At 51.0% G+C, this 19,005-nt stretch overlaps 10 protein-coding genes across 10 annotated transcripts; 5 read left to right on the plus strand and 5 right to left on the minus strand.

Moving 5' to 3' along the window:
• Positions 1 to 153: 153 nt before the first annotated feature.
• AA0111_g7159 (hypothetical protein) lies at positions 154 to 1,529 on the plus strand (the record flags this gene model as incomplete). Its single annotated transcript, XM_028653462.1, has 3 exons — positions 154 to 387; positions 447 to 483; positions 541 to 1,529. 3 exons carry the CDS (start codon positions 154 to 156, stop codon positions 1,527 to 1,529), a joined length of 1,260 nt encoding a protein of 419 aa, XP_028505053.1.
• A 542-nt stretch (positions 1,530 to 2,071) lies between these two features.
• On the minus strand, positions 2,072 to 2,798 carry AA0111_g7160 (hypothetical protein; the record flags this gene model as incomplete). Its single annotated transcript, XM_028653464.1, has 2 exons — positions 2,072 to 2,400; positions 2,459 to 2,798. The coding sequence occupies 2 exons, from the start codon at positions 2,796 to 2,798 to the stop codon at positions 2,072 to 2,074; spliced, it is 669 nt and encodes a 222-aa protein (XP_028505170.1).
• A 261-nt stretch (positions 2,799 to 3,059) lies between these two features.
• AA0111_g7161 (hypothetical protein) lies at positions 3,060 to 5,260 on the minus strand (the record flags this gene model as incomplete). Its single annotated transcript, XM_028653465.1, has 3 exons — positions 3,060 to 4,412; positions 4,460 to 5,138; positions 5,187 to 5,260. The coding sequence occupies 3 exons, from the start codon at positions 5,258 to 5,260 to the stop codon at positions 3,060 to 3,062; spliced, it is 2,106 nt and encodes a 701-aa protein (XP_028505171.1).
• A 362-nt stretch (positions 5,261 to 5,622) lies between these two features.
• AA0111_g7162 (hypothetical protein) lies at positions 5,623 to 6,122 on the plus strand (the record flags this gene model as incomplete). The annotated part of the gene is made up of 2 exons (XM_028653466.1): positions 5,623 to 5,948; positions 6,002 to 6,122. The coding sequence occupies 2 exons, from the start codon at positions 5,623 to 5,625 to the stop codon at positions 6,120 to 6,122; spliced, it is 447 nt and encodes a 148-aa protein (XP_028505172.1).
• A 670-nt stretch (positions 6,123 to 6,792) lies between these two features.
• AA0111_g7163 (hypothetical protein) lies at positions 6,793 to 8,362 on the minus strand (the record flags this gene model as incomplete). Its single annotated transcript, XM_028653467.1, has 2 exons — positions 6,793 to 8,099; positions 8,158 to 8,362. The coding sequence occupies 2 exons, from the start codon at positions 8,360 to 8,362 to the stop codon at positions 6,793 to 6,795; spliced, it is 1,512 nt and encodes a 503-aa protein (XP_028505173.1).
• Positions 8,363 to 8,889: 527 nt separating this feature from the next.
• AA0111_g7164 (hypothetical protein) lies at positions 8,890 to 9,947 on the plus strand (the record flags this gene model as incomplete). Its single annotated transcript, XM_028653468.1, has 2 exons — positions 8,890 to 9,327; positions 9,378 to 9,947. 2 exons carry the CDS (start codon positions 8,890 to 8,892, stop codon positions 9,945 to 9,947), a joined length of 1,008 nt encoding a protein of 335 aa, XP_028505166.1.
• Positions 9,948 to 10,787: 840 nt separating this feature from the next.
• On the minus strand, positions 10,788 to 12,342 carry AA0111_g7165 (hypothetical protein; the record flags this gene model as incomplete). The annotated part of the gene is made up of 3 exons (XM_028653469.1): positions 10,788 to 11,064; positions 11,117 to 12,253; positions 12,302 to 12,342. 3 exons carry the CDS (start codon positions 12,340 to 12,342, stop codon positions 10,788 to 10,790), a joined length of 1,455 nt encoding a protein of 484 aa, XP_028505167.1.
• Positions 12,343 to 12,954: 612 nt separating this feature from the next.
• AA0111_g7166 (hypothetical protein) lies at positions 12,955 to 15,035 on the plus strand (the record flags this gene model as incomplete). Its single annotated transcript, XM_028653470.1, has 2 exons — positions 12,955 to 13,023; positions 13,071 to 15,035. 2 exons carry the CDS (start codon positions 12,955 to 12,957, stop codon positions 15,033 to 15,035), a joined length of 2,034 nt encoding a protein of 677 aa, XP_028505168.1.
• Positions 15,036 to 15,751: 716 nt separating this feature from the next.
• On the minus strand, positions 15,752 to 16,931 carry AA0111_g7167 (hypothetical protein; the record flags this gene model as incomplete). The annotated part of the gene is made up of 3 exons (XM_028653471.1): positions 15,752 to 16,420; positions 16,479 to 16,799; positions 16,896 to 16,931. The coding sequence occupies 3 exons, from the start codon at positions 16,929 to 16,931 to the stop codon at positions 15,752 to 15,754; spliced, it is 1,026 nt and encodes a 341-aa protein (XP_028505169.1).
• Positions 16,932 to 17,645: 714 nt separating this feature from the next.
• On the plus strand, positions 17,646 to 18,642 carry AA0111_g7168 (hypothetical protein; the record flags this gene model as incomplete). The annotated part of the gene is made up of 2 exons (XM_028653472.1): positions 17,646 to 17,860; positions 17,925 to 18,642. 2 exons carry the CDS (start codon positions 17,646 to 17,648, stop codon positions 18,640 to 18,642), a joined length of 933 nt encoding a protein of 310 aa, XP_028505012.1.
• Between the last annotated feature and the right edge of the window lie 363 nt (positions 18,643 to 19,005).

Here is a 19,005-nt window from a genome sequence, read left to right on the forward strand (position 1 = left end):
TGTCTGGGTTCCGGAGTCTTCTCGCTCTCTATATGGCGTTGTCACGCTGAACGCCAAATACCTGGAAGTATCACGAACGTTTAAATACATTTCGCCACCAGGCCTCCTAGGCTGGGGTAATCCTGTTAAGGATTCTCTACAAAAGAAATCGATATGGCGTACAGTCCCAATGGAAGCGGATCGAGTGGTCTCCTTCCTCCTATCTCGGTGCTTGCCAAGTGGCCGGTTCCGAATTACGATGACCCCGTTACTCGTTCCAAAGCCGTCCTCATTACATCGTGTGCTCTGGGATCCGTCATGCTTGTCACAGTGGGAGCCAGAATGTGGGCAAGAGCTATCATACAAAGGAACGCAGGGCTCGATGACTGGATTATAACGGCTGCAATGGTATGTATTTCTCGCAGGGTCGAAATCCATATATACATGGACTAACACATGGTGTAAAGATACCAACAGTTGGACTTACTGTCGTAGTATGTCTAGGTGCGTTAGAAGTAACGTACAAACTCATTCAATAAGTTTCCTAATATTGATATCCAGCAACCGAAAAGTACGACTTCAATCGCCACATATGGGACGTCCATCCAAACATGTACGTCCCTGAGCGCAAGATAACCTTCATCCTCTACCTCTTGTACATTGTGTCCGGTGGAATGATCAAGATCTCCATCCTCCTTTTCTACCGCCGCCTCGACTCGCGCTCTATAACCCGAAGTTTCCGGATCGCGACCTGGATTAACATCATCGCCATCGGCATCTTCTGCATTGCATTCGTCGTCGTGCTCTTCACAGCCTGCACACCTTTTGAAGCCTTCTGGTATCAGTTCGACATCGCCAGGCAAATCGCAGGATACTCATACCACTGTTGGGTCAACGAATATGCAGATCTGCTATCAGCGAGCATAATCAGCGCAGTGCAGGATGCCGTTGCCGCTTTTCTTCCTACAATCCTATACTGGAACTTGCAAATCCCTCGTCGCCAGAAGATTGCTTTAGGTGCCATCTTCGCTCTCGGCTACCTAGTCTGCATCGTCGCGGGTGTTCGGTCTTACTACGTTTACCGCATCTTCAACAACCCATTGTACGATTCAACCTGGGAGTCATGGCCTGCGTGGCTCCTCTGCATGTTGGAGATTCAACTGGGGGCTATTTGTGCTAGTGCGCCGGCTCTCAAAGTATTCTTTACGCATTACTTCAAGGTGGCCGCGAGTATGTATGGATCCAGCCGCGGTGCGGCATCCAGTGTTAAGAAAGACGGTTCATGGTGGAGATCGACGGGTACGGGCTCGGCGAGTATGGCAACCATGGTGTCGAAGCCGGAACAAGAAGGGTATATTAGGCAACTGGGAGCAGGCCATATTGTGGACGAGGAAGGGGGGATTGTGCTACAGGAGGGAAAGAAATTCGATGGGCTGACAGGAACCGGTAGACATGATAGATGGACTGAGAACCAAAGACATGACGGACGGACAGAGAGTAACAGGTTTGATGGTAGGACGGAAAGTATCGAAACCTTCATCTTTACTTGAGATAGGGTATGAGAAGAACCCATTCGACAAACAACCACCTCGATGCATAACGAAAGTGTCATGGATGGTCTCCACGAGTTCACTAAAAAGGACAAATTACGACATGTCACGAAGTATAAGATGGCATCCTAGCCTGTTCTGTTGGTCAAGACCTCCACAATACTCTCGCTCGTCCAGACTTGGTAGTTAGTTCTCGGGCGTATGGAGTGGATTGGCTAAACCCGTAGCTCTACCACATTGTCTCTTTGGACGTGGTTGAAAGAAAAACGAACACTAGACGATGGAGCTGCGTGGTATGAGGCGCATTAGAGCGAGAATACTGTAACGGGCGTGCTGCTTAACGTCGAGTTGCATGACTAGACACAATCACGCCAAACGCAGAACGACATAAACGCCACGATTCCATATAAATATAGACAGCTTTAGAGTACCTCATCTTGTATAATGAAGAAAACGTGGGCCCGAGAGTGACATCATGAAGTTCGTTATAGAAACACTGCACATCCCTTCTTCCAGCCTCAACCTCGACCTACACCCACTTTTCAAATCATCTTCTCTCTCAACGCCTCTTCCCTCCTCTTGATGCTCTTGTCCAATATCTTAAGTTCTCTCCTCTTACGCACCAAGCTCGCCGTCGTCCTCTCGACGTTCCTCCCCTTCTCATCTACTTCAATCTCCCGCCGTAAGACCGTACTCTCCCGGTCTTTAACCTCGTCCTCTTGTCGCCTGAGGGTCTGCTGGCGCTCTTCCAGTTCTGCTTCACCTCCAGCCACAATATTCTCCCGCTTCTGTAGATCGGCCAGCAATGGCATGGGCATGTCTAGTTTCTTGGCGTACTTGTCGATGTTCCTGCCAGCGAAGGCTTCGGAAGCTGTTATTTTGCTTAGTCAGGCGTTGCTTTATGGGAGTTTGGGTAAGCTTATGCATACCTCCGAGCGGAGTGACAGGCGCGCTAGATATGAAGCCCGTGTCATAGTGAGCGTACGCACAATCGACATCTCGCTTGCTGCACCGTCCGTTCTGGTGCCAAAAGTGGCAGGTCAATGGCTTTGGAAAGTTCTTGGGGAGCGAGGTGCCAAGTTCGGCGGGCGTGTTATTGGATGACGAGCTTCGGCTTGGTTTTCGATCGCCCTTATAGGATTTTGAAGATGATGCAGCGTTTCGAATGGGTATGCTACTAAAGGTTGAAGGCCGACTCGATGCACCAGACTTGCGTTGGTGCATGCCCTCGTGGTTGGATACGTAACGATCCTTTGTGCCGCTATGCATCTTGCTTGATTGAGTACATATCAATGTTTGTGTTCAGACAAAGGAACGAGGAGGAGAGAGAGAGCTCAACTCAGGTGGTTGGTATCATCCGTTTGTTTGTTGCCATGCAGCAGAGCACTGACCTTGACGGGCGCTTGCATACGATTCGACCTGTCGTTTCGTCTGAAGCAATACACCAGTTTGTCCATTGGCACGTTTAGAAGCTTCCAGAGGCGTTTTGTGGGATTGACTTTCATAATTTGGATCTGGGGTATCATAGTCCTACAGCTTACTCTCCCGCACATGTCGTTCTTCAACAGGTAGCGCTCCACTCATCATGTTGTAGTCCTCTTCTCTTCCATAGAGTACTCGCTCTCTGCCACCTCTCGTTGTCCACCAATTCACAGCAACGCCGCTACGCTCTGCATCCATCTCGCCACTGATTAGCACTTCCCAGTACCGCGCTTTGACGTTTTCTCGCATCTCATCGTCGTTGATTTGGTTGAGGAGTTCTGCGCATAGAGGCAGCCACTCTTCAAGCAGATATATAGGGAGAAAGGGCAAGGCATCGATAAGGGTTAACGCGAGCACTGCCTGTTCCGAGAGGGCAGGGGGTGGTGCGTCCGAGCCTTGCAGGGCCAATGCAACAGAATCAGGCGGCAGTGGCTGAGTAGGAGCGTTGAGCGCACGGTGAAAGACTAGTTCCAGTAAAGTAGCTGGAAGATCTGGGTGGGTTGCGGACAGAGTAGAGGGAGGAGCTGTGACACGCATCAAGGTTTTGAAAGCTAGGCGGAACTGACGTGGTGACAAGTTATGTGGAAAGACACTGAACAGCGCATCGATATAGAAAGGGAGGTGCTTCGCGGTGATCTCCGCAGATTGTGGAGCAGACAAGACAGCGAGCATGACGCTGTGAGCGGCTTCGAATACTGGCAACATATGACGATTCTCGCCAGCTGCGAGGTATGGCACAGCTGACGCGACCAGCAAGTCCTCGTTTGTGGCTGGCGACAGTACGAGAGTGAAGTGTTCTGCTGTATTGAGAAAGTAGAGGTCCAGTATACGGTCAAGAGGGTGGCTTGGTATCTGCCCAAGATGTTGAGGCGCGATAGTTTTGAGAAGCTTGTCGGCGTGACTGGGATACGCAGAAAGGATGTCTATCGCTGTAAGGTAGACAAAGGTATGTTGGGAGAAGGATGCAGGGCCGAGCCGGGACGTGATGAAGTAGAGATGCCGTAAGGTTTGCAAGGCCTGCGAAGCTAGCATAGGGGCGATGGCATCACCAGCCAGTGCTTTATCAGCTAATGTTCGTGTGAAGACGCCTCGCAGTATGATGGTAGTAGCAAACAGAGCCGCCTTGAGCAAATTCCACAGTTGCGGAGTCGTCTTGTGAAGCGCCTCTTGTTCCAGATTGGCTGCCTCTTCGGAGGGCTCGATATCCGACAACTTGGTCTGCCGCCATTGCGTGGTAAGAGCGCGAGAAAAGCTAGCGAGGTCGTCCATCATCGTCTGGATGATCCATGGATTCTTGACATTCTCGACAGAGTGTGCGATGAGGCGTGAAAGGGGGCCCATAGACGATACCAGTGGCCTATTCATGATGACTTCGACCTGTCTGTAGGAACTCGAATGCGGCTATACATGGTTAGCAGACGTCCGTATCATGATCTATGGCCACTTACACTCCAGTCTAGCTTCCCTGACTGAGTTGTGCGCACGTCGAGGTCCAAGCCCCCGAGGAAATAGGCGGATTGGAAGCCTTCGTTGGAGTAGAATGCCGTCCCGATAAGCACCGGAAGTAGCAGATCGTAATCAATCTGTGTCCTTTCTACATGGCCGATGCATCCGAAGGCGTGGTTGAGGGTCAGTGTTATTGTCTGGCCTCCTAATCCATCTGCCTCGGAGCGTTCTCTGACTTCGACCAAAGCGAGGTTTGTCGCGCGGACCAATGCCGCTTCCACTCTCTTTCGCATGGCAGATGCCCAATAGAGGTCCATTCCCTGCTCTTCCAGGCTCCCTATACCTATCAACAGGCCCGTAAGAACGACCAAGTGCTTCCATCGTCGGCTCCGGTCGTCGGCTCCTGCGACGACGGCGCGTACCCATTCGTCCAGCGACAAGCCTCCTCCTATTGGCGTCTGCCCTGGCGCGAGTTTGGCTGCTTTGTTATGTCGCACATCGTTGTGGTGGTTGACGATGGTCGTGACGGCCGCGTGAAAGACGGACAGCATGCGGAGGGGCGTTCGGACACCATCGGGGCGGTCCCATAATGCCGGCGCAGTGAGGAGATGTGAAGTCAGAAGACTGAGGTTGTGAGGATTACCGAGCGTGGTGAGGAGCGAGGACGCGGTTCCCAGTAGCCTGTGGTAGTTAGTAGGCGCAATGCGAATAGGGACTCGCGATGCGTACCGCGGCGTGTCCTGTTGATCTGTGTATGTCTGCAGCGAGCGCAGCAGCGTGGACAAGAGGCGATCGACGACCATGTTGAACCCGAAAAGCCCGCGACAGGCTACCAGAAGATGCGCATGGAGATGTTGGAGATGCGATGGCTGGTGTTGATTGCGGCTCGCGTCCAGCCGAGGTTGAGCTAAGCTCGGGCTTTGGCCGTTGACATTCACCCGGGGATCGACGTCACAAGCATTAACTTCCAAAAACAACGGCCTTTAGTATCGTACGATCCTACGACCCCTAGTGTTACGCGCAGAAGTATACAGAGCGCATTATAGCTATGCCGTATAGATGAGGTAAGCCCTCGCTGGACCCTGCATCCATCCTTCTCGCATCCCCTGGCCATGGCCTCAGACTTCACATGGGACTGAAGACGATTCTTCCCCACAATTCGGCCATGGTAGTTAACGATATCTTTCCCAGCTTCATTCAACGCGTCGACTCGGCGGTCCCGCTCGGCTACACCACGCCGCCCTTCCCGTCCCTCTACTGGCCTCTTCCCGCTGGCACCACCCAATCCTTCTACCTCTACCGCCCCGACGATATCCTCCGCTTTACCGTGTACTGGACACTGCTCTTGGTTGGCGGTATACACTTCATCACCGCACTATGGGCATGTGTAGTCCAATGGCGCAACTGGAAATTAATATGGATCGCCCTGCCCGTCTTCAGTTTTGTTGGAGGCGTTGAAGCACTTGTTGCGGGTGCTATCGTTGGCGGGCTGTGAGTCGAGGTCTGCTGCCATGTCTATCGCGTCGCATACTGACTGCAATCAGGCTAGGAGGTGTATATCAGGCGGGATACTTCGAAATGTCTACCTGGATACCTTTTGTCTGGGCCGTCATCAACACCCTGGTGCTCATATTGTCTTCCTTTGCCATCTACGGCGGTCTCTGATGTTATGCCTCGGTCCAACATACACTCCATATCGACTATCAGCATGTGTACGAGCGTGAGACCGCAGACTCACAGGCCCCAAAACCTCTCAGGCAAAGCATGCAACGCCTCCATCGCCTCGTTCTTCAAGCCCCCATAATCCGCTGCTCATCAGCTCTGATATCAAGGTCACTCTGAACGCTGGAGTGGCGCGTTACATACATTGTTCAGAGGAACGGGCGGACAAAGCCAATCCTAGGAATCGCCCGATCTAACCTCGCTCCAGAAGATGACAAATCGGAGATGCTTCCGTGCCAACACGCTTAGAGACGTGAGATTGATGTCCAACAAGACATTGGCGTTATCAGCATAAACAGAGCTCGCGTAATGCAGTAGGTGACGTACGTTCTCTGGCTCGTAATGCACTTCGATGTCCAGTAAGATCGAAATGTACCACCCTGTAGTACTTATGCTCTGAAAGCCATACTGGCGTCAGTTGAACGAGGAGTAGACGCGATTTAGAAGAAAAGAGAACAAGGGAATGGCGGTCAAGGCAAGCTTTTGTAGACATCTCGAGCCAGAGACTAGAATTTAGATTTGGCATATTTTCCGCCTATTGTCTATGCAGCTGACGTCTAAATGTATACCAGTATCATTGCTTTCGTCATATCATAATGTTCGTACAACCACTTTAACCGGTATGTATCTTGAACCTCTGCTTCACCTGTTTCCTACACATAGGGCACTTGGTCGGCCGCGCAGGAATATGGCCATGCTTGATGGGAACAACTACGTCAGCGCACCACTGGCACATAACCATGTGGCCGCAAGGCAGCACAGCTATATCAGCAATCTGCTGATAGCACACCTGGCACGCGAGGGTTTTGGTCATCTCTTCTTCTGTCTTGGGTGCCGGCCGATCGGGCTGGTTGTCCAGCGACATGGGCGGAGGTGAAGGCGGACGGGCAGCGCGCAAGAATGCACGCGCCTCTGCGAAGCGACTTTCAAGACGCAGAGTACGCATTTGGTTCATCACTAGTTCAGGATTCGGTGCGTCAGCCACGTCCATGGAGTTCAACTGAGAGAGTAATCCAGGGATAGCCGTTGTGATGTTGGAGCCAAGCTCAGGGTTGGCTAACAAGGGCTGTGCAAGGTGGTCGTTTTGCGCTCTGTGAGCTTCGTGCGCTTCCAATTCAGCATAGTTGTCCTCTCCAAGACTCTGCCACCGGGGTGCATAACTCCAGACTTGACTCGCTGGCTCTAGACTCTCTGATAGTGACTGTGACTCTCGCATTACTCCCCATAACAACTGTTCTTCGATTTCTCGTCGATCTTGTGGTGACAGCCCGTCGAGCGGAGGCGCGGTATCAGTGCCGTCTGCTCTTCGTTGATCGGCCTGACGTTGGCGGTCGAAGGCTCGTGTGTACATTTGTGTAAGCGGTGACTCGTAGTCCTCCTGCTCTACGTCCTCGCGGGAGCCGAAAACGCGTGCAAAGTGCTCTCGTCGACGTTGTTGTTGCGCTTGTCGTCGTGTCATTGGTCGCGGGGGCTCTGACGGGTCTTCTTGTATCTGAGGTGTTATCGAAGCTCGTGGTTCCGTTGGTGCCGTGGGCTCCGTGTTGGAGACTTCTTCCACCACCTCTTGTAGAAGACTGTCTAGCGCATCTTCGAGACTCTGATGTGGCTGCTCTGGTCGCTCTTCCTCCGACGACAATCGTCTTCTCTGGAGCCTGTTTTCTCGTCTACTGGCATCGTTCTCTACTCCTGCCCTCAACTGATCTAGCGTACGCGGAAGAAAGCCGGGGCTGACCTCCCTAAACGGTTCCCCGATTACAGGCATACGCTGCTCAGTACCATCCGGTAGTTTTGCGATGCGATATCCCTGGTGAAACTCCCACCATCGTTCTAGGAACTCGGTCTGGTCAGGTATCTCTGGTATGCGTGTCTGGGAGATGTCGAGGGGAGGGTCGGTAGCGGCAAGGCGGTTGGTCCAGAACTCTGGTTCGATATCAGTCTACGATGTTGCCATTCGAAGTGGTATTGCGTAGCGTCGTACCTTTACAGAACCAGCAATAGCCTTGCCATCTTGTCCCTTGGTTCACGAAGCCCACTCCGTCAATATACACGCGATATGTCCTGGAATGCACTCTCTCGTCGGCACAAGCGCAGCAATTCGGCGTTGATGTCAACCGGCAGCTTGTGGCAAGCTTGTGTGGACAGTGTGTCTCCAGACGTGGGCAGTCTGCGGTCAAAGTCCCCATTATGAGCGGGCCTGCTGTTTAGGGAGTGTAGAGCCGAGCTGGGATGAAGATGTGAGATCCAAAGCAGAGAGTAAGGATCAAATACTAAGAAAGGTCCAATGCTTGAGACGTGGTGAAGGAGTAAACAGTGGCGCGAACTTTGGTGGTGGCGCGCATCTACTCCACGTTCCGCGGTCGGCCCTTGCAGGTGCATGATGCTGTGGTGGGGCTGAACGGGGCAAGTGGACCTAGCGCGAAGCCATCCCCGCGGCGAGACTTACCTTAAGATCAGCATTGACTTCGGCTGACAGCTTCTCTGAGTGCAAAGCTCGACTGTCCGCTTATTCGTTGTGATGCTTGGTAATACAGTCTTTACTGGTTACACAATACGTTGTACTTGACCAGTTGAATGCTAGTGCCAACAGCTCATGGCTCAGAGCTGTCAATGACTCTCAGCTTCAAATATACAAACACTCTGTCACCGTTGTCTTTCTTACACCCGTCCAACATAGTTCCTCACACTTCAACTGAAGACCAAGTCTAGCACTATGAAAGTAGACGATTGCCACGGGAACCTGCGACCTGCGAAGGAACGCGAAAAGGCTCTGACCATCAATGAGTTCAACGGCAAGACCCTGACTCCACCAGTACCAGTCTACCTGCCATGGAACCTTTCGACAGACCAGTTCAAAAAGCTTCTTCCTGACACTCCCGAGGACGGAGAGCCAGGCTTTGGCTTCCCAGCCCTGAGAAACTGGTTTGTCAAACTTCTCCATGCACTTGATGCTCAACAAGACGAACTGCATCCGTTCCATTCAAATCCTTACCGACTAAGAAAGCTGGATATAGAGGCCGCCGACTGGTTCAAGGAAGGGAAGTTGGGGTTTGTAAAACTCCAAAGTGAGATCAGAAATGACGACCCGGATGATGAAAAGAATTGGACACCTGGGGCGGTGTTCTTACGAGGTGGTAGTGTGGCTGTCCTCGTGAGTCTAGTGTCATCCGAAGCACTTGAATTCAACTAACTAGTCGGAAGCTGATTGTACAACCTGAAGGCGCAGAAGGAGAAGACGAGAAACAAGTCATACTAACCGTTCAGCCTCGGGTAGCAGCCTCATCTTTGGCCTTCACAGAGATACCTGCAGGAATGTTAGATGACCAGCAAGATTCGTTCGCTGGAAAAGCCGCGAAGGAGATCAAAGAAGAAACGGGACTTGAGTTGAAAGAAAGCGAGCTACTAGACATGACGAAGCTTGCGCTAGAAGGAGCATCGTCCGAATATCCCCCTGCAGCCGAGTCACTGGAAGAGGCCACGTACCCCAGTCCTGGTGCTTGCGACGAGTTCATCACACTCTACCTCTGTCAGAAGCGTCTCAAGCGTGAGCATCTGGAAGATCTTAAAGGTAAGGCAACGGGTCTCGCGGAAGAGGGAGAAAAAATCAAGCTCAAGTTAGTTCCGTTGCACATGCTCTGGCGAGAAGGTGCTCGGGATGCGAAAACTCTCGCTGCATTGAGTCTGTACGAGAACATCAAGGCAATTGGCATGTTACCCGATATGCCTACCAACCTAGACGAGAGATCAAAGGACTGGCGTTCAGAGAAGTGAGGTTGAAGGAGATGTAGTTACAGCTCATGACATGGAGATATTCAGCCGCCAAACATATATTCATTCACTCTCCAAATTCTCGTCACAGCGCTACACTGAACAATCCTATGAGTCACTGGATGAGCATCAAGGGTTGGCCTCATTGATACCGTTGTCAAAAGACTATTTGGTGATTGAGTTTGAGCCTCGCAACTAACTTGGCTGTTGTAACGTTTTCTGTAGCACAATGCCCAGTACTCTCATTATATTCACTGGGCCCAATCTAACATATGAGAACTCAAAGTCAACACCAGCTATACACACGAGCCTCTCTCTCCATTCCTATGCTGTAAAGTGTCTTTTCAATCCTCAACGTGAATCGAAGTATCTTTACTTCGTAGCCGTGTAGTTATAGGGCTCCAATGTCATAGATGTCAAAGTTACATGCCTTGTGTCATATCATAAATCAAGGGTATCCTCTCAACAGTTGCTCCGCCATCTGAGGCTTCATTGTGCGATGCGCAGAGACGTGTGTTGCAGGCAGGTACCCATATCTGCAATGGCACATGTATCCAACCGCCCTATTGGTTACTCTCTCAGTTCGTATAGGACAGCTCGAACACTCCTCGCCAAAAGTGTAGAAAATCCGTCAAAAGAGAGTGGTAAGAGCCCCCTAGCGTCAGGAATTTGGAGTTGGAGGCATTTCTCGGGAACCGCGATGGACGATGTCGACATCTCCCGGACCCTTAGATTGGGTTTTTCGTATATTTTCCGCAGCGGACGAAGAGGACATCTGAAGATTTCATTAGGTCCATGAGAAAGGAAATATGGGATTCGCATGCCGTCGCAACTAGCCGGAGGTCATATTCTTACGTCGCCTTGTTGAAGCTTGTCGGACCAGTCTGGCCGGTACTTCGTTTTCATATGCTGCATGAGGTCGACCAGCGACGCGGAGAGAGCAGCGGAGCTCGGCCACCTCCAGGAAGAAAGTTCGAGAACGAGAAGCGCGTTTGAGTACAGTTGGATGAGGTTACCACCAAAGATCGCAGGCATGTTCTGGATGAGCACCGTGCCTGCTCGGTAAACCCAGTGTGGTGTGACGAAGACGTGGATGCCACCGAAGCTTACTACAGCTTCCCTGTTTGTGATAGTCAACATTAAATCCCTCAGCACCTGTGGGCTTCACGTACAGCACATGCCACGCACTTCCCCAGCAAGGATTTAGCAACAGATGTGTGATGTGCAAGGTTATGCGTATGACAGGAAGCAACTCGTCTTTCTCATCGAAGAGTGGGAGCAGCTTCTTGACCTTCTCTTTCGCAAGGTGGTCACCCTTGCGAAAACGATTCTGCATACGATACAAGGAGCAAAGATATTCGGCGGGCTTTTCCTTGTCGAAACACAAATCTTCTTCCTGCAAGTCATGAGTCTTGTCCTGCGGTTCGTGCTTGACGAGTAGGCTTACCGGTTCTGGAAACAATGCCGGCCTGTCTAGTGTAGATGCAATCTGATTTTCGAGGCAGAATATAGTCATGTGCATGGCTCGGAGCATTTGGACATCGTCCGGACCAAGCTCTTGTAATGTGCTTTTTGACTCTAGATCGAACGCAAGACGGCCTGCAAGAGCTATCTGCTGACCAATGTTACCCGCTATTGGGTCGAACGAGCTGTTGATGGCAAGTAGAAGGACGGAACGGATGGTGTCGATATTTGGGTCCATTGTTGCTAACTCGAGGTGCTCCATAGCATCTGCGAAGTATTGAGTCGCGAGAGAGCGGTATCTGATAGAATTGGCCTGATGATATGCAAGCCTACCTGTGGGGTTCCAGTCTTGATCTGGCGGTTGCTTTTTGCGAGTATTGGGGATGATGTAGCATGCTATAGAATATATCATGTACAGCGAGAACATCTCAGTCGACGTGAGGTCGCTGGGCAGATCCGGTCCAAGATAACGTAGAGATGGATCCAGAATGGGGTAGATAGGCTGGACTGTCTCAAGGAACAGCTGCATCAGCTCGTACTGCTTCTCGGGCAAATGTTTGTTAGTGTAGTGCCAATCGTCGAGTTCTTCGTCATCCTGCTCGCCGCGGACCTCATGCGCAGTGTGCAGTCTGGGTGATTTGAGGAGGCACGATTCCGCGCCGAGATATCGGTAGCTATTTCCGGCTTCGGCAAAGTGATGCTCGTATCGAGGAATTTCAGAAGCGATGAACTCAGTCTTGACCTGCGTGCCGAATACGCCATGATCTATAGCGCTACCCGAAGCTGCTGGTGAAGGATTCCCGCTTGACAGACTACGCACACGATCTACCAGCTCGCTGATATAGCTGGCGGTGTGCTTAGTTGGGATTTGGAAACAAGGCACGTCAGCTCACCTTCGTGGCAGCAGCTCATTGCGTCCATGGTCGTAAAACATGCATTCCACGCCGGCTTTTGTGCATTGCCTGACCCGTTAGCAGGATGCCCAGGGTGGGACAGAGGAACGATGTACCTGCACTTCGGTAATAAGGTGTCGCATCCGCGGCGACACTCTCGGCATCTCTTACATGCGGGGAGACTCTGGGGAAGTATAAGTGCGCGATGTCAAATTGCGGAGACGGCCGGCGTTACCTGAATCAGAGCATCTAGATCAAGCGTGGGGGAGTTTGAGCTGCTGGCGGCGGCAGCCATCGGAGCGGGTAGTTGCAAGGACGTGACAGCTATGGATCAAAGTCTAGCAGCTGCTCGAGTCTGTACTATAGTTCATTGCGCGCCGTCGTCTTGTCAGGGACAATGGTCTGAGACGCAATCGGACGCCTGGGCTGGAAAGATGGCGAGTGAGGGATGATCTTATCTGCTAGGGCGACCCGATGCAGAAGCGATCACCCCGGCTGCCTGCATCCCGCGTGCCCGCTGCCCTCACATGCCAGCATCCTGTTCTTCGTTTGAGAATATTGACCATCGCCAACCACCACCGCCAGCCCGTCCTTTATCTGCGCCATGACAACTGCGCCGTCGTGGTATAGACGCCAGACGCTCGAGGTTTACCATGCAGAACCGAACTAAAGTCCGTCGCCGCGTCCTGGCCTGTGCCCGCTGCCGGAAGCGTAAACTCTCGGTACACGCTTTCTCTACCCACGTCATACATGTACTGACTTCACCAAGTGCGATGGCAAAGTTCCTGCCTGCACTCGTTGTGTTGATGCCAGCGTCCAATGTGTTGGCTTCGACTCTTCAACTCAACAAGAAGCTCCGCGATCCATTGCAGATTTCTTGGAAGCGCACATTGTTCGGCTAGAGGGCCAGACCAGCACGCCGTCAACGCTGCCATCGTTGGGACAGTCAAGTGCCACTCTGTCATCCCCAGCAGATTATCATACACCCGACTCCAGACCGGGCCAGTGGCGTGCAGAAAAATGTGCCTTCGCCGATAGCCTCGTCAACCAGGTCATGGAAGACATCACACCTTCATTCCTTGGTGTCTGCAAAGCCCGGCCGTTCTTGCAGTGCGTCATCAAAGGCACCAGGTTGCCTTCGAAAAAGGGACCCGTTCTCTCAAATGATTTGAACGAAAACCACCCTAGATCTATTTTGAATCCCCAACAAACTAGGGGCCTCTTTTACGACCTCATGCCTGATGAGGTTGGCGCCAACAAACTACTCCAAAATTATCTAGATCGCGTCATTACGCAATACCCCATATATCATCGCAACGATGTGACAACGGCCTTCAACTCTATCTACCATAAAAAGGCGGCAACTCCCAACGAAGACTCTTTCCGGAATCGCTACATAGTCTGCATTATCATGGCTATCTCGCTAACCACAAGCGCGCGGAACAACGTGCAGAAGGCAAACGATCTCGCCTACCAGCTGGTTCGACATGCCATGCAATGGATTCCAGAAGTTGCGACCAACGACATTGCTGGGCTGCAGGCTATATTGCTTCTGACTCAGTATATCTTTCTGAATCCTAAGATGGCAGATTTGTGGCTCATGACAGGTCTCATCAGCCAAGCAGTCATCGACCTTGGACTTCACCAAGAATTGCCGAATGACGCCAAGGTTTCGGCCTATCAGCGTGATATGCGACGACGTATATTCTGGTGCGCGTGGGAGATGGAAGTTGGAGTCTGCTGCATATTCTTACGCCCTACAAGCCTCCCCGTCGGACGTATAGATGTCGCATTTCCGTTGGAGATCGATGATACCGCCATTACACAGTCTAGTATGTCGCCTACTGGACGGGTGTCGAAATTCACGCAGCGTATAATCTGCCGCTTCCGTCTTATTGAAGCCGAGATCATTTCTGTTCTATGGCATGGCGACCCAATATCTCAGGAATACTCCTCGTTGGAGCAATGGATACAACACTGCATCGATAACATGGCAGATTGGCAACGAGATATATACGCCGCTTCAGAGGCTAACAAGGATCGCAGCTTGAACGCGCGATGGACTGAAATGCGCTTGTACTCCGATATCGCATGTCCTTATATTTTATCATTGTTACATCGGTCCTCTCAACGAATACCAAATCCAAGCAGGGAGAAGATGATGGTCGCCCTGGTCAATGCTGTCAAAGTTGCTGATGGCTATTTCCAACAATCAGAAGCAGAGGCTGGAAAGATCAAATATGTCTTCCATCCGTGCCATCATGTCTTTGATTGCGCACTCATATTTCTGCAGGGGTTGCAGCGTTGCAAGAAAGAAGTTGCACAAAACTACTCGTGGCAACAAGTAGAAGAGTGGATGCATGTTTTCTCAAAGTGCTTTCTGTCCATCTCTGAGCGATGGGCAGCCGCAAAAAGGTGTTTTGAAGAATACGAACGGCTACTTCTCCCAGTCAAAAAAGAATACCTCGAGTTTCTGGAACAGAGAGCGAGCTATCGGCCACCAACGCTTCATCAGACCGTATCTGATACGAGCACTATGTATGATTACCAAATTCCGTCTTGCGTTTTCACGGAAGGCGACGAAGCCTATCAACTCTGGACGGTGTTCAATCCCACCACCTCAACCACTGATACTCCAGACCCGCTTGGCGTCCTTTCATACAATCTGCCGCCTTCTGACTGGAACGCGGAGTTTTCTTTGAACGATAACATGGACATGATACCGGAAATGTAATTCTCTATGGCGTTTCTCGACAGGGTCTTTTCTCTTACCGGCTTTTGAGTATCCCAACTACATGCCAGCAACATGTTGTAATAGTCGTAACCTCTTGGCATTTAATTAATGTGCGCATTTTCGGTTGGTGGGAATGTAATACCCTTGGCGTTAACACAGATAGATATCTTGTCCTCTAGTGTTTCCTTATTCAAATCTTCCATTCAAGCTTTCGGAAAGCCGCTATCAAAGTTTGACAGTCCTGGCTGGTTCCTAGATTCTGCAATTATACGTACCACCATGTGTCACTGAACCCGTTTTCAGTATGTGACTGACTAGCTATGAGGTTACACTCGCCAAAACTTAGTGTAATAGTCTCGCGTATTCAGTACGTGGGTCTCCCGACACGGAACTGCCCGTCCACTTTTACCAACGTGCCGGGTCTGAATCGAGGTCGCCAAGAGCGCTGAACTGCCAACATGCTCATCCAGCCCCCACGTTGTAGTGGGGAACCGCGGCCGGCGTACCCGTCGCATTACTTGGTACGTGACAAAGATCAGAAGACTCTATGCTCACTACGAAATCGCGCCATGTCTTTGCCCAGGAATTGAAAGTAAAGCGAAAACTACTTGGGTTGACCATAGATTCCCCTGCAAACAGTTACTAGACGTCTTTCTCACAGTGCGCGAGCCTCGTATAGCCCCATAACAACCAATAGAACAAGGAGTGTATTTACTTCATAGCTCTAAGTTGACGATTTCCTGTACTTCTGTAGGCCTGCCAAGTTTCACTACGGCTTTCTTGCTTTTCAAATCTATCACGATATTGAACAACGTGCCACTTCCACTCTGCTCGGTCTCGACCCTACATATTGCCCCTGGGGCATTCTGTTCGTCTTCGAACAATCGACTCACACTTTCCCAGCTCGGTTCTTCACCTAATGCTCCAGCATTCTCAGTCATTGTGCGAACCCGGTCCAAGGAGTCTTTGAGCCACACAGTATCGGTTTCGCCGGGATGCTCTAGAAGCAAGTGGTTCGTGTGAATGACTTTCGAACCGGAGTCTGGTAGTACGTGGGCGAAAGTGCTCTTTGTGAACTCCAGACCTAGAGATTTGCTTGGGTCACCTATCAGGATGTGGGCTGAAGAGGCCATGCCAAAACTCTCAAGCTTGTGGACAGCCTCATCGACGCTTTCGCTTTCCAATGCCATTCTTAGGCCGAAGTGGGCAGGCATTCGGATAGAGTCGACGCCATGGACTTTTATGGCATTGAACAGTGTACCGACGCCACTGCTATTGAAGCCGATTTTTCCGATTATCCCTGCTTCCGTTACCTGGACTATAGTGGGTTTGGCGGCTTGCGTAATCTTGGTGACAATCAGATTCTGTTGCTGCTCGGTCATCCACTAAGTCCGATTAGCATACAATCATCCTATGCTGCATATGTAATCAAGTAGAACTGACGTCCCAATTCTGCGCCAGCCATGCCCGATTTTGGGTATGCCATGCGAGTGCAGTGCAGCCATCGCTGAACAAACCAAAGTTAATCTCAGTTCTGACGTTAATAGCCACGATATCTAACAAATCGCGTCCCGAGCCGTCGGCGATGCCTTGCATCTCTGCATGGAAATTTGGCCATTGCGCTTTCGCTCGCTGTTCAAACTTTGACGCGTGTTGAAGAACCTGCGGCCATCTTTGCTTGCAGTTCTTGAGGAAGAGACAAGCATAGAACTCGATGCAGCGGGCTATCTGTAGCTTGGCAGCTTGACCATGTTGGTAGCCGATCTATGTAATATGGTCAGCACAATCCCGTTGAGCGCCTTCTCGGTGCTGCGTTCATTGGCGGTGACGGGCAGCAATGACGTCACGCGTTGCACTTACTTCGTAAGGGGTTCCGTTGCACTCCACGAACAACATGCTGTATTGAAAACTCGATAAAGATCAGACGAAAGCAAGAAAAAGTACTGTTTCAGGTTCTCGTCTACCTGAACTGCGTTGTTAGAGTCCATCTCTGTCATCTCTTCCACGGCAGCGCTTTCGGTAATCCCACGCGTGCCCCGCTTTCGAGCGCTCAATTCCGTTCCGAGCTATCGTAAAGCGCTCCTTCGTCTATAACTCGCTACAAGGCCGTAAATGAGCAAGTACATACGAAATGCGCTGCACCAGCACCAAAGCAGTTCATGGGCCGCTCCAGGCTAGTTCATCCGGTATTGGAACCCTGCTACTACCCATTGTTTGGTATTTCGGAGTATATCAGTAGATGGTGAACCACTCACACGGCATTGAAATGATCCTGGGCAGATGTGACGCAACGTTGCAAGCACAACTGCGCTTCAAGCCATAACGTTTGATGAGGCAAGGGGTTGATGATAAGATGGGGCTGTGGCCTTACTATCGAGTGTTGTCACTTTTTAACATCAATTCACGACTAAGAAATCCTTTCTTCTTTGAAGGTATTACCCAAGATTATGCCGAAACGCGTACTTTGTTCGTATGGTATTGATATCGACGCCGTGAGTAACAAGTATGCCCTCTTTTTATTTATTTAGACAGACACTGATTCGTACAATGCAGGTGAGCGAATGGTACAATGGTCCTGTTTAGTGCATTGCCGGATCGTGGGCTAACAGCATGTTAAGGCTGAACACGAAGACTGGTGCTCCCGCGAATCCCACTGACATATCGCGGGGTGTGTTTGGCGCGACAGTAGGCATTGATCGTCTCCTGAAGCTCTTCGACAAGTACAATGTCAAGGCGATATGGTTTACACCAGCGCATACTGCAGATTCGTTTCCAAAACAAATACGCAAGATCGTTGAGAAAGGACATGAGATAGGGCTGCATGGGTAGGAGCTCTGATGTACGGAATGCATATGACATATAAGCTGACTTCGTACATCGACTACCCAGGTACACACACGAGTCCGTCTCTTTGTTAAGTGAAGAACAGCAGCGAGACGTTCTAGAAAAGAGCATTCAAGTCTTGGAAAACATCGTAGGCAAGAAGCCGCGCGGTTGGACTGCACCGGCTTGGAGTACGAGTAGAGAAACCATTAAGCTGCTCGAAGACTTCGGGATCATACGGAAACCTGCACGTAATTTCTGGTACAGGCGAAGGACTGACAAAATGCTGCAGGAGTACGATCATTCTTTCATGCACCACGACTCTCAGCCGTACTATGTTCCTTCGTCACATCACGTCACATATACAGAGACCGATCTACCAAAGCCAGCTTCTCACTGGATGACACCCATGTCAACGTTGAAGCCGTCTGCAGTGGTTGAGATACCTGCAAACTGGCACCTGGACGACTGGCCGCCCTTCCAATTATCACTCATGCAGCCAAGTACTCATGGCTTCGTCGATACCGCGGTCATCGAACGTCTATGGAAGGAACAATTCGAATTCCTGTATCGCGAATGCCCCGACGACAGAAGCTTCATTTTCCCTATTAGTATTCACCCGCAGGTTAGCGGCAAGCCACAAGTCATCCTACTGCACGAGAAGCTCATCGAGTGGATCAATGGCCATCAAGGAGTAGAGTGGGTTACTTTTGGGGTTACTGTCGACGAGTTCAAAAGCGGTAAGTTGAGCGGCGCGACTGTAGAGGGTGGGGCGGACGTGTAATGTTATACCGAGATGGAGCCGAGATATTACTTCATACGCAAGTAACTGAAGTCACTCCTCGCTTGACATACCCCGTGGTAGATATTCCCACATTATTACTGTATGAAGAACATCGAAACGAGTTTTAGTTTGTACAGAGCATACGTGCCGTGTTATTACCCTCTCTGCTCTCGCCTTGCATAGCCGCTACGCACGTCCTCTCCACCATTGGGGACCATACTCACGGGTCCGGAGCAACGCGCATTACACCGAGCGGCGGACAGCGACCGCGGTGCTCTTCAAGCGTGGGCTTAGTGCTCGAGCGTCGCTCAAGCGTCGGCTTAGTGAAGGCACTATATATTTGGGTTGCCATCTCCCCACCCC

The sequence above is a fragment of the Alternaria arborescens genome (genome assembly GCF_004154835.1).
Source record: "Alternaria arborescens strain FERA 675 chromosome Unknown contig_16, whole genome shotgun sequence".
NCBI lineage: Eukaryota > Fungi > Ascomycota > Dothideomycetes > Pleosporales > Pleosporaceae > Alternaria > Alternaria arborescens.